This window comes from Sprattus sprattus (genome assembly GCF_963457725.1).
Source record: "Sprattus sprattus genome assembly, chromosome: 17".
NCBI classification, from domain to species: domain Eukaryota; kingdom Metazoa; phylum Chordata; class Actinopteri; order Clupeiformes; family Clupeidae; genus Sprattus; species Sprattus sprattus.
This window is the reverse complement of record NC_137915.1, coordinates 17,373,696-17,386,700: the sequence shown is the minus strand read 5'-3', so window position 1 is coordinate 17,386,700 and position 13,005 is coordinate 17,373,696. Positions and strand designations below refer to the sequence as shown.

Genomic DNA, 13,005 nt, shown 5'->3' with positions numbered 1-13,005 from the left:
ATATAAAGTCCTTTTTCCACAAATTGTTATCATATCTTGTAATAATGCATAAGAAAATATCAAGGGGGTCTGAGGTCTGTCTGTGTATAAAATCAAAACAGAGATGACAGAATATGAGCTCACATGTAAGACTTAATATTGGGAGCAATATTGTGTGTCTGTCCCTGGGTAAAAATAATTTGTGCCAAATAATTCCACATAATGTCGGAGTGCATGTTTTTCTTGCATTTCGGATTGAAAGTATTGCCCCAGCGCCTTACAAGTAAATAACACTCACTGATGCAATGTGCAGAAAGCAATAAGCCATATTTTGCCTAGTTCTTCGAGCCTTACTGCCTTTTTTGTCCATTTAAGTCTAGTGGGCGGGTCGAATGGAGTTCAGACCAATGAGTTTTTTGTATCTTGACCATTATGCAAATAATCGGTAGCCAAGATGGCGTTGAAAGAATTGTCCTCGTTGGAGAAATTTCTTGGATTAAAAAAGCCTAATAAATACAGCACACAGGGAGACAGAAAGGTGATTTTTTTGCAGTTCATGGTATCGAGTGGTGGGGCAAATGTATTACTAATTCGTATGGACAACGGTAATAAGAACGTACCCTACCATATGCTGTCATGCATTTACCATGCTCTGATGTGTTTAGCTGTCTGGCTAGCGAATCGAGTGTTAGCCAGCTGAATGAATGACTAGTATATCTTGCCCTTGTTCATGTTTGAAAAAGGCAATATATTATCAGAACATAACGCGTAAAAAAAATCATAAACGCGGCAGAATGCTGTTTATCGGCGAAAATGTGAAGACGGGCATGTTGCCATAAGCATGCTAATATGCTAACTTTAGTTAGCTCCACATGTTTGGAACACTCAAATCCAGCTCACCATAGTTAGCGGGATATATAGTTACCTACACTGATTTATAAGAGACAGTATAGTTTGGAAACCGAGAACATAGTTATTCCTCGTATATTTAGACAATGGTAAATGGTCTCAGGTAAATGCTAACGCTATGCAGTTGTTCCAAAGGAGTGACGCGTCTAATTTAAAGCAGTTTTAAAGTAAAGAACCCAATAGTTTAACAACTTTGCAGTGGCTAGCCAAATGGCAATTTATGCATCAATTGAACTGAATATTCACTGCCATAGGCCAAGTTTTTAGTTTTGTTTGTTTTTTTCACTGCGGTGTTGGTCTTTACCACAGAAGTTTCACCTGCCAGGTTGTACCCTTGGCTTGATGGCTTCAGTAGTGGGTCATATCTAACGTTTTGAGTTTATTGTGTTTAAGGTTCCTGTTCTCCAGAGCAATAGTGGACCTGGTGTGGTAGGTCTGGTGACCATCGCCACCCATCTGACCCTGGAGGCAAAGAAGCCAGACCTACTGGGCAGCTCAGCTGAAGAGAGAGCTGTGGTACAACAGTGGCTGGAATATAGAGTCACCAGGCTGGATGGCTGTGCTAAAGAGGACATCAGGACTATACTAAAGGTATGACACTATCCTGTTACCGTCCAAAGGAAACGTGATCGCATGAGAGTGGTTCACTCTCAATGTAGGCTTGGTCAGGAAGCACTACATTTAGTCCTGTCACCTGACATACACATACACTGTGTGCACAATTATTAGGCAAGTGAGTATTTTGACCATATCATAATTTTTATGCAAATGTTCCAACTCCAAGCTGTATAAACTTGAATGCTTATTGGATTTAAGCATATCAGGTGTTATGTATCTGTGAAATGAGGGAGGGTGTGGCCTAAGGAGATCAACACCCTATATCAAGGTGTGCATAATTATTAGGCAGCTTCTTTTCCTCAGGCAAAATTGGCCAAAAAAGAGATTTAACTGACTCTGAAAAGACAAAAATTGTATAAAGTCTTTCAGAGGGATGCAGCACTCTTGAAATTATTAAGATATTGGAGCGTGATCACAGAACCGTCAAAGGTTTTGTTGCAAATAGTCGACAGGTTCACAAGAAACGTGTTGAGAAAAAAAGACGCAAATTACCTCCCAAAGATTTGAGAAGAATCAAACGTGAAGCTACCAGGAACCCATTATCATCTGTCATAGGCTAAGTGCTGTCATATTCCAGACCTGCAACCTACCTGGAGTGCCCAGAAGTACAAGGTGTTCAGTGCTCAGAGACATGGCCAGGGTAATGGAGGCTTAAACCCGACCACCACTGAATGAGACACATAAGTTAAGACGTCAAGACTAGGCCAAGAACTATCTGAAGACAGATTTTTCAAAGGTGATATGGACTGATGAGATGAGGGTGTCTCTTGACGGACCAGATGGATGGGCCCGTGGCTGGATCAGTAACGGGCAGAGTTCCACTTCGACTCAGACGCCAGGAAGTCGGAGGTGGGGTACTGGTATTATTAAAGATGAGCTAATTGGACCTTTTTGGGTTGAAATGAGTGAAATGGACTCTAACTCAACTCTCAAACCTACTGCAAGATTTTAGAAGACACTTTCCTCAAGCAGTGGTACAAGAAAAAGTCTGCATCTTTCAAAAAAGACCATGATTTTTATGCAGGACAATGCTCCAGCGCATGCATCGAAGTACTCCACTGCGTGGCTAGCCAGTAAAGGCCTTAAAGATGAAAGAATAATACATGGCCCCCTTCCTCACCTGACCTAAACCCTATTGAGAACTTGTGGAGCCTTCTTAAACAGGAGATTTACAGTGCAGGAAAACAGTACACCACTCTGAACAGTGTCTGGGAGGCTGTGGTTGCTGCTGCACAAAACGTTGATCGTCAACAGATCAAGAAACTGACAGACTCCATGAATGGAAGGCTTATTACTGTCAAGCTTATTACTGAAAAGAAGGGTGACTTTATTGGTCACTGACTTTTTTTTTTTAATGTCAGAAATGTTTATTTGTATGTTTTGAGCTGTTTGTTTATTATTCCTACTTAAACAGATGAAAATAGACAAGTGAGATAGGACATTTTTTCGTTTTTCATTTAGTTGCATAATAATTCTGCACACTCATAGTTGCCCAATAATTGTGCAGACATAGATATTCTCCTAAGAAAGCCAAAACCTCACTTTTACCTCCTTAAATATTCAGGTTTGAGGTTATTGACATTTTGGATTGACCGAGAGCACTGTAGTTGTTCAATAATAAAAGTAATCCTCAAAAATACAACTTGCCTAATAATTGTGCACACAGTGTAGTCCTCTTCCACTTACCTTGTTGGAGTGTGCTTTATTTGATCTCATAGCCACTGTGTGTGCTTCCCATGATCTGAAAATTAGACCACCTGCGCATTGCTCAGTTTTCTTTCTTAGTGTGAGCTGCGCTGTTGGTAGGCATCTCACTACTTTTAGACCAGAACCCCACAATGTTCATTATCTTAACAATCATCACACGAACACATTAAACTGGAATGAGAGAATGATTGACAAGACACTTTGGGAGGAACTGATATCCAAAAAAATGGATAAACCTCTGCTGGCAGAATCAATAATGGTTCAACATTCCTGTTGCCAAGACTGGAATCGGCAAGTGTCTCCACACAAAATATTTACACAGCACTGAAAAGCTCGAAAAATGCCCTTTCAGACTGGAGTACGACTTTAATCCACACAGACTGCCCTCACTGTCACGAGACTGACGGACTGATACCACAATAGGAAGAGCATAGCGGAGGAGATGACAAACAGCCTTACAGCTACAACTCCATGCGCTGGGTGATGGCGCCCATTACTGGACTAATGAGCATCAGGCTGCCGGATGAGAATAAGTACAAGGCTTTTTGTAATTGACATGTTTTAGGGGTTGGGGAGTTTATGTACCATACAGGCCAGCTCAGGATTCAGTTACGATTAAACGTCTGGATCAGGGTGTCTGTCTGCTCCTCTCCACCTCACTGTCAGGAGCGTGAAGCAGGCGCTTGAGCCACCATAGGGCAGGCGCCTCTTGGCTGTGTGTGTGTGTGTGTGTGTGTGTGTGTGTGTGTGTGTGTGTGTGTGTGTGTGTGTGTGTGTGTGTGTGTGTGGAACCATGTCCTACTGCTCCAGAGTGATGTCGTGGAAAGCGCCTGGTAATGGTGGCACTTAGAGACATAATCTACGAACATCCAACACTGTTGCCATGTGGTGCCGTACCCACAGGGGCTACTGTCCGCTGTCTAGCCCACTCAGAAGAACTGGGGAACCGGTCAAAACACAGTCAGGAAGCACAGAGCTGGAGGATTGAGAGAAAGAGGGCTGCCACTAAGAGGGGCAAGGATGTTGCTGACGTTGGCGGACGTGCTTGCGTGCATGCGTGCGTGTGTGTGTGTGTGTGTGTGTGTGTGTGTGTGTGTGTGTGTGTGTGTGTGTGTGTGTGTGTTTATTTGTTTGGGACTTTAACTATTACATTTTTGAGTTGACAGACGTGTCAATCTATAGATTGTTTTCTTTCGAAGAACAAAATCCAAGGTTTGGTTGGAGTTTCCAGAAGATGTGGATGGATTTTGGTTGCCTGAAATGAATTAGACTAGCTCAAATACAAATTCAAAAAAGGTAGATATATTCGGGGGAAAACTATAACAACATAAACAATCACAGACACACTTTAAGGAGCGACAATTATTATGCATGTATGGTTTGAGAAGTCAACCAGAGCATAATATCAAGAAAAACATTTTACACGTCTCTTCTCTGTAAATATATCAAATATAATACAAAATTTGTGAAATTTACTTTTATAATTTTGTATAGTTTGATCTAAAATCAGTCACGATAAGTCTGGTTGAGTAGAGCTGATATATTGGCATAAATCCATGAGAGTTTACGTGAACTGCGTTTGACTGCCCTACTCTGTTGACCGGGGGATTCATATTGTGTTCTGAATGATATGTCCACGAGTGCAAAACAGTATCGGTCTTGAACAATATTGACATTGAGCTTTTTGGGTTTACTGTTTGCTTGGAATGCAAACACAACCCGACTACCTTTCCAATTAACACATACACTTCTAAGCGGACAAATCATTATGATGAACAACTCATTTGTTTGGTGGTCAAAGTTTCTCCTCCATATAGCAATTCAAAAAAAGCAGAAAAGGCAAATAAAGGAGGGAATTTATTTCACTTGGGGGAAATTTCTTGATAGGCCGTCGGACAGAATGTAACATTTTGGGAGCCCTGCGATTGTGCGAGCCCTGTAGCTGTGTGTTAGGATTGCGGAATAACAAGGTTAGCCACTGGCTGTACTGTGCTGCGGAGATTTCGACCAGTGAAACAGAGCAGTATGGGGGAGGTAAGAGAGGGGTCTGAGGAGGGGGTGGGGAGCTAGTCAAGCCCAGGCTGGTTTGATATAGACTGGAAGGGGAGTGTGGGATTAGGGGGGTGGGGGGGTGGACTCTCTCTTTCCTTTTGTTCTCCATCCATCTTTCTATCTCCATTTCTCTTATCTCTCTCCCTCTCTCTCTCTCCTGTCCCCCTGGTCCCAAGTCAGGGCTGCTGCTGCTGTTCCTGTTCCATTGCTGTAGGGGAGAAAGGCAGGGAAGCAGGGAGACTCTGGCGAGGAGAGGAGAGGAGAGAGGGAAGCGGAGGAGTCTGCTCAGCCCTGCTCTGCTTCATGCCTTGCTTGGCAGCACTCACTTCCTGCCGCACGCTGACTCCATTAGCCCCGAAGACGCTGCGCCGCGCCAGTGCTAAAGATGGTCCTGTCCCATGGGACCTGCAGACCACTCACTCATGCACAGACACACTTTCATACACACACAAATGCACACACTCATTCTTTCCTATATACACACACACACACACACAGAGAGCACAGGCTTCGCCCCCTCACAGTTTTTTTTTTTTTTTTTTTTGTCTTTTCCTTACTTTTCTAGAAGGTTCATTAGATTGTTAGAGTCAGTGGAGAGTGGTGTGATGTGGGAGTGGGGTGGATTGGGGACTGCGCTGCTCCTGAGAGGCATCTGTGTGCTGGGTCGGCAAGGCCAGAGTTCAGAGCGCATTCCTCCCCTCAGGTCATGACACATTATTCACACACACGCAAACCCCCCTACCGTCACGCACTTGTAGATATATAGGTTAAATACATAGCAAGTTGGGCGTGATGGTATTATTTTACCTGACACTGATTCTGTTCATGAATAATGTTACCTTCATTTGGAGACTTTGAAACAGTTTGCCACCCACTGAAGAAATGTTTATTTTTTTCTAAATCATATAAATGTTGGGTCTGGACAATGTTAACTAAACAGAGTTGGTGGATGAATTGTTTCCACAAGTTCAGTGAAATGAATCAAATGCAATAAGTGAGTGTAATTGCTATATGAGCTCTGGTTTAAATTGTATATTTTAAAAAGCTAATGTTTCACCCTAATGTCTCAACCTACAATTTTATCATTTGTACTTTAATGTTTCTAGTTAGGGTAAAAGTATTACATTTTCAGTAAATTTTTTCTATTCATATCCTCGAATTCATACCAAAATGTGTGCCCACATACCAAACCCTGCATTCATGGTGTTTTCTTCTCATTTCAATTAGGATCTGAACACATACCTAGAGGACAAAGTTTACCTGGCAGGGAACCACATCAGCATCGCCGACCCGCTTATGTACTACGGCCTCCACCACATCATCGTAAGTAGCAGCTCAGTAATTATTCTTGACTTCAATCAGATTAGAAGTAAAAGGCAGTTTGTCAACGCAGGGCTGAAGAGTCATATGGTTAAAGGGCAGGAGTGAGCAACTTGACACAAGACACAGTGATGTCTCCAGCCCAGGATGGGGCCAAGGAAGGTTTTTTTGGGCCCTAGGGGGCAAACTCGTCGTCAGAAAAGTGTCTCTAGTGTGTGAGTGTGAGTGTGTGTGTATGTGTGTGTGATCCGTCTGGGTGGTGGTGGTGGGTGGATCACATGTTCATAAATGTCAGCTGGTGTTGCGTGAATGGAACGTTGCCACCAGCCACGAGGCACAAGAGAGTCAGATTTGTTTTTAATCACAGTCGTTAACCTCTCAACGAGGGGCTCCGCAAGCCCAGACGTGTGACTCCCTTCTCCCTGCCATCTCCATGGCGCTCCTACCTGAGAGCATTTTAAAAGATGCCAAATGGCACCGCTTATGGCAGCACCCCTCCAGTCAAGTACTCACTGTGGTTTTTATACGGTATTACCCCCTGCAGTCACGGTGCTCATTTCTTGAACTTTGACTCTTTCACTTGTGTGAAATGGTTCTCTGAAACAGCTGAACATTGTGTAGTAAGGCTGCTTCATTTCATTTTGTACATTTCAACCTGTCAGTCATTTTGGAGAAAATCGTACACTACCCTTATGTATGTACACATTTTCTCTCTCTCTCTCTCTGCTTAATGTAAACGTAAATGTGTGTGTGTGTGTGTGTGTGTGTGTGTGTGTGTGGTCCTGTTTCTCTTCATCCTTCTTCTTTATCTCTTTCGAGCTGCCTCTTATTCCCCTCTTTCACTCAATTCAGTTAAATTCAAAGTAGCCTTATTGGCATAGCCGTTCATGTTGTGTTGCCAAAGCAGTGTATTACAATAAAAAAACAATGAAAATGATTTAAATGGATCTCTCCCTCTCTCTGTCTCTCTCTCAGATGGACTTGGCTGTGCACGAGAAGGAGAAGTACCTGAATGTGACGCGGTGGTTCGACCACATGCAGCACTACCCCAGCGTCCGACACCACCTGCCCCCCGTAGTGGTCCTGAGGAACAGAGTATACACCAGCGGCCACCACTGACCACCTCCACCACTGACTACCTCCACCCCTTTCCCTCTCTACACACACACACACCCATCTGTTATCACAGATCTTGGGTGCGGGGGTGCAGGGCACTATGTGGTTGCAGGGGGTGTGTGAGGTGTTGGCTGCTGACTGGCTGGGTGTGGGGTCTGGGAGGGTCTGAAGGCAAATTCTATCATAACCTGCTTAGCCACCCCCAAGTTAATTAGCATGGTCTGCCTCCCACTGGTCAATTGTGTGATGCCACCTCCCCGATGGTAGAGAAAGTAAGCAAGCAGTGGTCTCTAACCATTGAAGTATTGTTTTGTATTTTATGTTTTTTTTTTTTTTGTTGTTTGTCATTGGAAACATGTTCTTTTTTCTGTGTTAGCTGTTAACTTATGTTTGCTAGGATTGCTGTAGAAATTGTAGGACTGATTTCATGTACACAAGGTGCTGCTAGATCCAATTAAATAACTGGCCATAGAAAGAAAGGATGATTGTCTCTTTGAGCCAGGGTTGAGGAGAGGAAAAGTGGTCCACAATGGGAACAAATTGCCTTGTCCCCTCTCCTTTTTCCCAGCGCTTCATCCTTTTTAGTGGAATTTGCCAGCTTGACTTTCTCTGTTACAGTTGAAAGACAGGCTATCTTGGCCAGAGCACATCATGACGAATATCCCACTACATGTGCATCTAATGAAGCCTCAATCATCACAGTTCCCCCATTTGTTTATCCCACCCCCTTCTCCTATCTCTCTTTCTGTCTTTTATCTGTGTTTTTCCCACTCCCTCTCTATCTTTCTCTCTGTGTCTTTCTCTCAGTCTCCCACCACTCGTGTGGGCAGTAGCCTATAGTTTGGATCAGTCTCTCCCGCTCCACTTGGGCTGTGTGTTTACGCTGAGGGCCAGAGGCCAGCCTGCAGCACCAGCTGTGGTTGAGGAACGAGTGAGCGATGGAGAGAGAGAAAAAAGACAGAAAGAAAGAGTGGAGCAGAGAGCTGCTGCTGCTGCTGCATCCATCGGGTTGCGGCGGGTGACAGCCACGCATCGTGTGTCATTTTCATTTTACCCATGTCCCCCTTGGCCACACCGTGGGGCGGGAAATCCACCAGTGACACAACTAGCCCAGCATAGACGCTTCTTCCTCCCAAACAATGGTCACACTCAGCTGTAAGGGTTTTTTTAGGGTTGCAAAGGCTTTGAGCACTAGTTCATAATGGCTGAACTGAGCTCCGCTTGAAATGCACTGGAGTTCACAAGGCCAGCTGTCATGCGTTGATAACCAGCAAGATGCATTCTTCGGGCTAGACAATGTGAAATGAGCAACCGGAACTCGAGCCATGAAGTCATGAATAATGTTACCATTTTTTATTTGTTTATCATATATCTTATGGTATGGTTAGGCATATTCCTTGTTAACGCATGACGGCGTTTTACACTGCGGGTACAGCTAGTGTTGTCATTGTGTAGGAGCGCACATGCTTTTGTGTAGCACATGGCCAATAAGGTTTGGAGTCCGTCTGTCCCTTGCCTTTGCAGTTGAAAATCCTTGTGTAATGAAAGTTTGTCATATTGCACATTCGGCTATCTGCAATGCATTACACTGATAAAAACTCCCCTCTGCCTCCTCTGATCTTTTATTGTGTTTCCTCTTCCCCTTAAGCCTTCTTTATGAAAAGTCTGCTGCTTTAAAGCTGAGGTTTGTGTTATTTAACGTCAACAGAACTTGTCGTCCTGTGCCAATGAATAAAAAGGGAAAACACAAAGCCATTAAGTGCGGTCTCACGAGTCTTGTTTTTTTTTTTAACCCCCCCCATCCCCCTTTTGTGTGTCCGGCTGTAATCAGTGACATCTCTGCTGTAGAATTCAAAGAATCTGGCTTTTGACATGTGCTGTGTTCGATGGAGAGTCCTTTGCTTCGAACAAAGAGGTGTGTGTCGGAGAAGTGTAAACTCTGAAAGGGAAAACAAATCTTGCAGTCATCGGAACGAAACTTGTGACTAGATAAGGGGAAGTCCACAGAAGCTTGTCTGTTGACCGTGTTTATTTCTGGCCTTGTTAGATTTAATTGGTGGTTAATCTAAGAGAAGCTTGACACAGCGGGACGCGATAGTCCACCAAGACTGTTGAGAGATTAAGGAGTCTGTCATCCCGTTGACCTTTTCGAGAGGGTTTTGACTTTGGTTCTTAATTGTGGTCTTTTCCAAACTTTTTTTTCCAGCCCGAGTTGAGAGAATATAAAGTTGAAAGACAAGTTAAGAGTGACTTTTACACGATGGACGAAACCGAAGTATAATTTTGAATCGAATTTTTCCACGACTGACTGTTCCCTGCCACTGTGTCAAAAGGTCACGGTCAGAAAGGTCCTCCTAACTCCCAGTCGTTAGATGATCAAACCGCAGAAGAAGGAGTGAAGTTGGGAAGAAAGCCTCAGCAGGGTGGCTCAAAAAGTCCAATTAGCGAGGCGGCATCCGCACTCCTGCGAAGTTGGAGCTGCACTTCCCAGCTGGGGAGGGCCACCGCACCGGGCCCCAGCCTAGCGCTCCTAATCCCCGTGGCAACAGAGGCGCGTTTAATTTGATGGACCCCATGGTCTCCTGGAGGTTAGGAGTCAAATGACTGCGGGTGTCAGTGGGGTTCTAACAGTGCTCAGCGAGTCCCATTTACTTAGCGAGTGACAAGACCCAGCTAGCACCTAGCGCTGTCCCACAGGGCCCCAGGGTATTCTGAGAGAAGAAAAGTGGCAGAGGTCAAGACAGCCACCAAGCCAGAGGCACTCTAGCATCTGGGTGCTGACACCTCAATCCTGTCTTACCTACAGAGCACCAAGCAGCTCCACCAACTACAGTTGCACGGTGAGTTCTAGCAGTTTAGGCCAGGCTCCTGAGTGTCCCAGCAGAGCAACTTGGTGCAGAAAAAAGTTAGCCTGCTCCTTAAGGGGCAATCTGAAGGCTTTTTGTATCACAGCCACTGCCCCGTCATAGCGTTGAGAGGCACAATCCTTCTGTATTTACATCATGTCACCCTAACGTGTTTGTCAGGGCTGCACCAACTGTTCGTTATGTCTCGTTAACAAGATAAAGAGATGAGCGTTAGGGGAGAGGGAGAAAAAAAGTCCAGAGACGTGGCTATGGCAAAAACAAGAACGTCCTGATTGATTCAATGAAACAATCAACACTGCGTGGGGCACATTAGCACAGGGTAAGCGGTTTTGACAGCCCCCTCGTTTACATCCGCTGAAAGGTAGTGACAGTTCTACCATGCGCCCATAAAGATGGCATCTGATTGTCTATTGGAATTACATGACAGCTTGGGGAAGGAAGAGGGGGGGGGGGGGCATGAGCAGCTCTCAACACAATCATTGGCTCAGACTTCCTGTGCTGTGGGGCAAGTTCATATTTGATCTGCTTTTAAGTTTCAGAATTTTACGTACGGTTTTCCCTTTGTAGTTGCAGACACTATTACAGTGCACAGAGGTATTTGGAGGGGGGAAAGCAGCCATGAAAGTGCTGTCAATCACCCTTAGTGAGGTAAATACATTGTGAGTATGCAGTGGCTCAACAGGAGTGGTCTAGCCTTTTATCTCTGAGTGGCTCTCTTTTTCCTGCACCCTGATGCAAGTAGAGCCATGCCTTGTTGAGTCCTTGTTGTCTTAGGAGCCCAGGTGTGTGTGTGGTTTTGGAGTTTTGGAGATGCACTCGCGCACTTCATCAATCACAGAAGGGGCGGTTGATTCTGAAAAAGGTGATAAAGTACATGTGTGTGACCTGAGGCGCCGGGAGAACGCACCTTAACTCCGGCACGGATGACAGACTGTTCCAGAATTAGCCCTTGCTTCGCCTCGATGGAACCTGCCTCAGCTGCAAGAAGGCAGCTTCTGTCCTCGGTCAGATGTTCCGTGTGTGTGTGTGTGTGTGTGTGTGTTTGTGTGTGTCTATGCACTGTGTGTGTGTGTTGAGGCATTTATTCAAGGGTTGATGATGTAGCTTGAGGGCACCAAGGTTGAGGGTGGGGTTTGTGGACATACTACACCAGAAAAGAAGTAGAGCCATCCTTATTTAGTCCTCACAAAACAAGTAATTACGCTTTAAAGACTGTGGGACTAAGGACCTGATCAGAAAATTGTTACTATTCTCTTACTATGTAAAATCTCCCATCTACTAGGTAAACTGTGTCAAAGTGCCAAGTGCATTTCAGTTTATTATTATTCAGTGTTATTTTTTACGAGGATTTAATTTCTTGAATTGAACTCTTAGAACCTTGTTTACACTCCAAATTCCTTTGGTAGGCAAACAGGTCAAGAATCAAGACAGCATGTCTCATTTGGGCTTGAAACATTAGCTATGAATTCACTACAACACATGTACTACTGCTGAATACTTAACAATAATCATCCGAGTCTCACATGCCCATAGATAGACTTTATTGATCCCGAAGAAAAATTAAGGAATTTAACAGACAGTGTTGGTTTCCCTTTAATGTGCGCCCAGCGAATGAGAAGGTAGGGATCTCTCCACACCCACACAGGCCTGCCGCAGTCACCCTTTGTGCCCCACAGGTTTGCCATGGAACTTTAATGTGCCCTCCTGCCTTAATGTCTTCTGATAGGGAGTCTTGAGGGCTGCTTGGGGCCCTGTATGAAGTGATACTAAAAGTAATTGCAACTGAAACCCCATGACAAAGAGGATACTTTTAAAAAGCAGTCTCCAGATCTCCACAGGGCAAGCGGCTGAGAGAAAGGCATTGTGCCTGCAGTTGTATTCCTGGGTTTGTGTTGTAGGGTTGGGGGTGGGGAGGGTGGCGGAGGGGGAGTTGGCTGTGGAGGGCTAAGAGGCGGTCAGTGCCCTTAGCAACCCTGTAATGACCACCAGCACAAATAAAGTGTCTCATTATCATCGCCCACCATCTCATCTACATATGTGTCACCCGACGACGCTTGAATTTTTAATTACGTTGTCGTTTGTCGTGTTCGGGATGCTGGTTTTAATTTGGGCTGACTAATTTATTTAAACCTGGAGTGAAATTAAGGTTTCACTCGCAGGACCGTTTTGCCCGCCATCTCATCACGTTTGCACTGACAACAGACCAAAACACTGTGGCACACGTTTGACAGAGGAACGTGAGCTGAGGCTTAACATCACGCAGGCTCACAGCTGACCTCTTTATCTTCCGTGTTCTAGTTTGGCTAGAAAACAGTTTTGTACTTGAATATAAGCACAGCAATTGTAATGAAAGGCCATCTCACCACAAACAGTATGGAAAATAGAGCATATTCTACATTTCATCTGATTTGTACTTATTTTAGCTTGTTTTAGTAAA

General features: G+C 44.5%; 1 protein-coding gene across 1 annotated transcript; it reads left to right on the top strand.

The window, feature by feature from the left end:
- Positions 1 to 427: 427 nt before the first annotated feature.
- On the top strand, positions 428 to 9,465 carry eef1e1 (eukaryotic translation elongation factor 1 epsilon 1). The gene is made up of 4 exons (XM_080855718.1): positions 428 to 517; positions 1,282 to 1,479; positions 6,493 to 6,588; positions 7,561 to 9,465. Exons 1-4 carry the CDS (start codon positions 434 to 436, stop codon positions 7,702 to 7,704), a joined length of 522 nt encoding a protein of 173 aa, XP_080711844.1. The 5' UTR covers positions 428 to 433; the 3' UTR covers positions 7,705 to 9,465.
- The last annotated feature ends 3,540 nt before the right edge of the window (positions 9,466 to 13,005 follow it).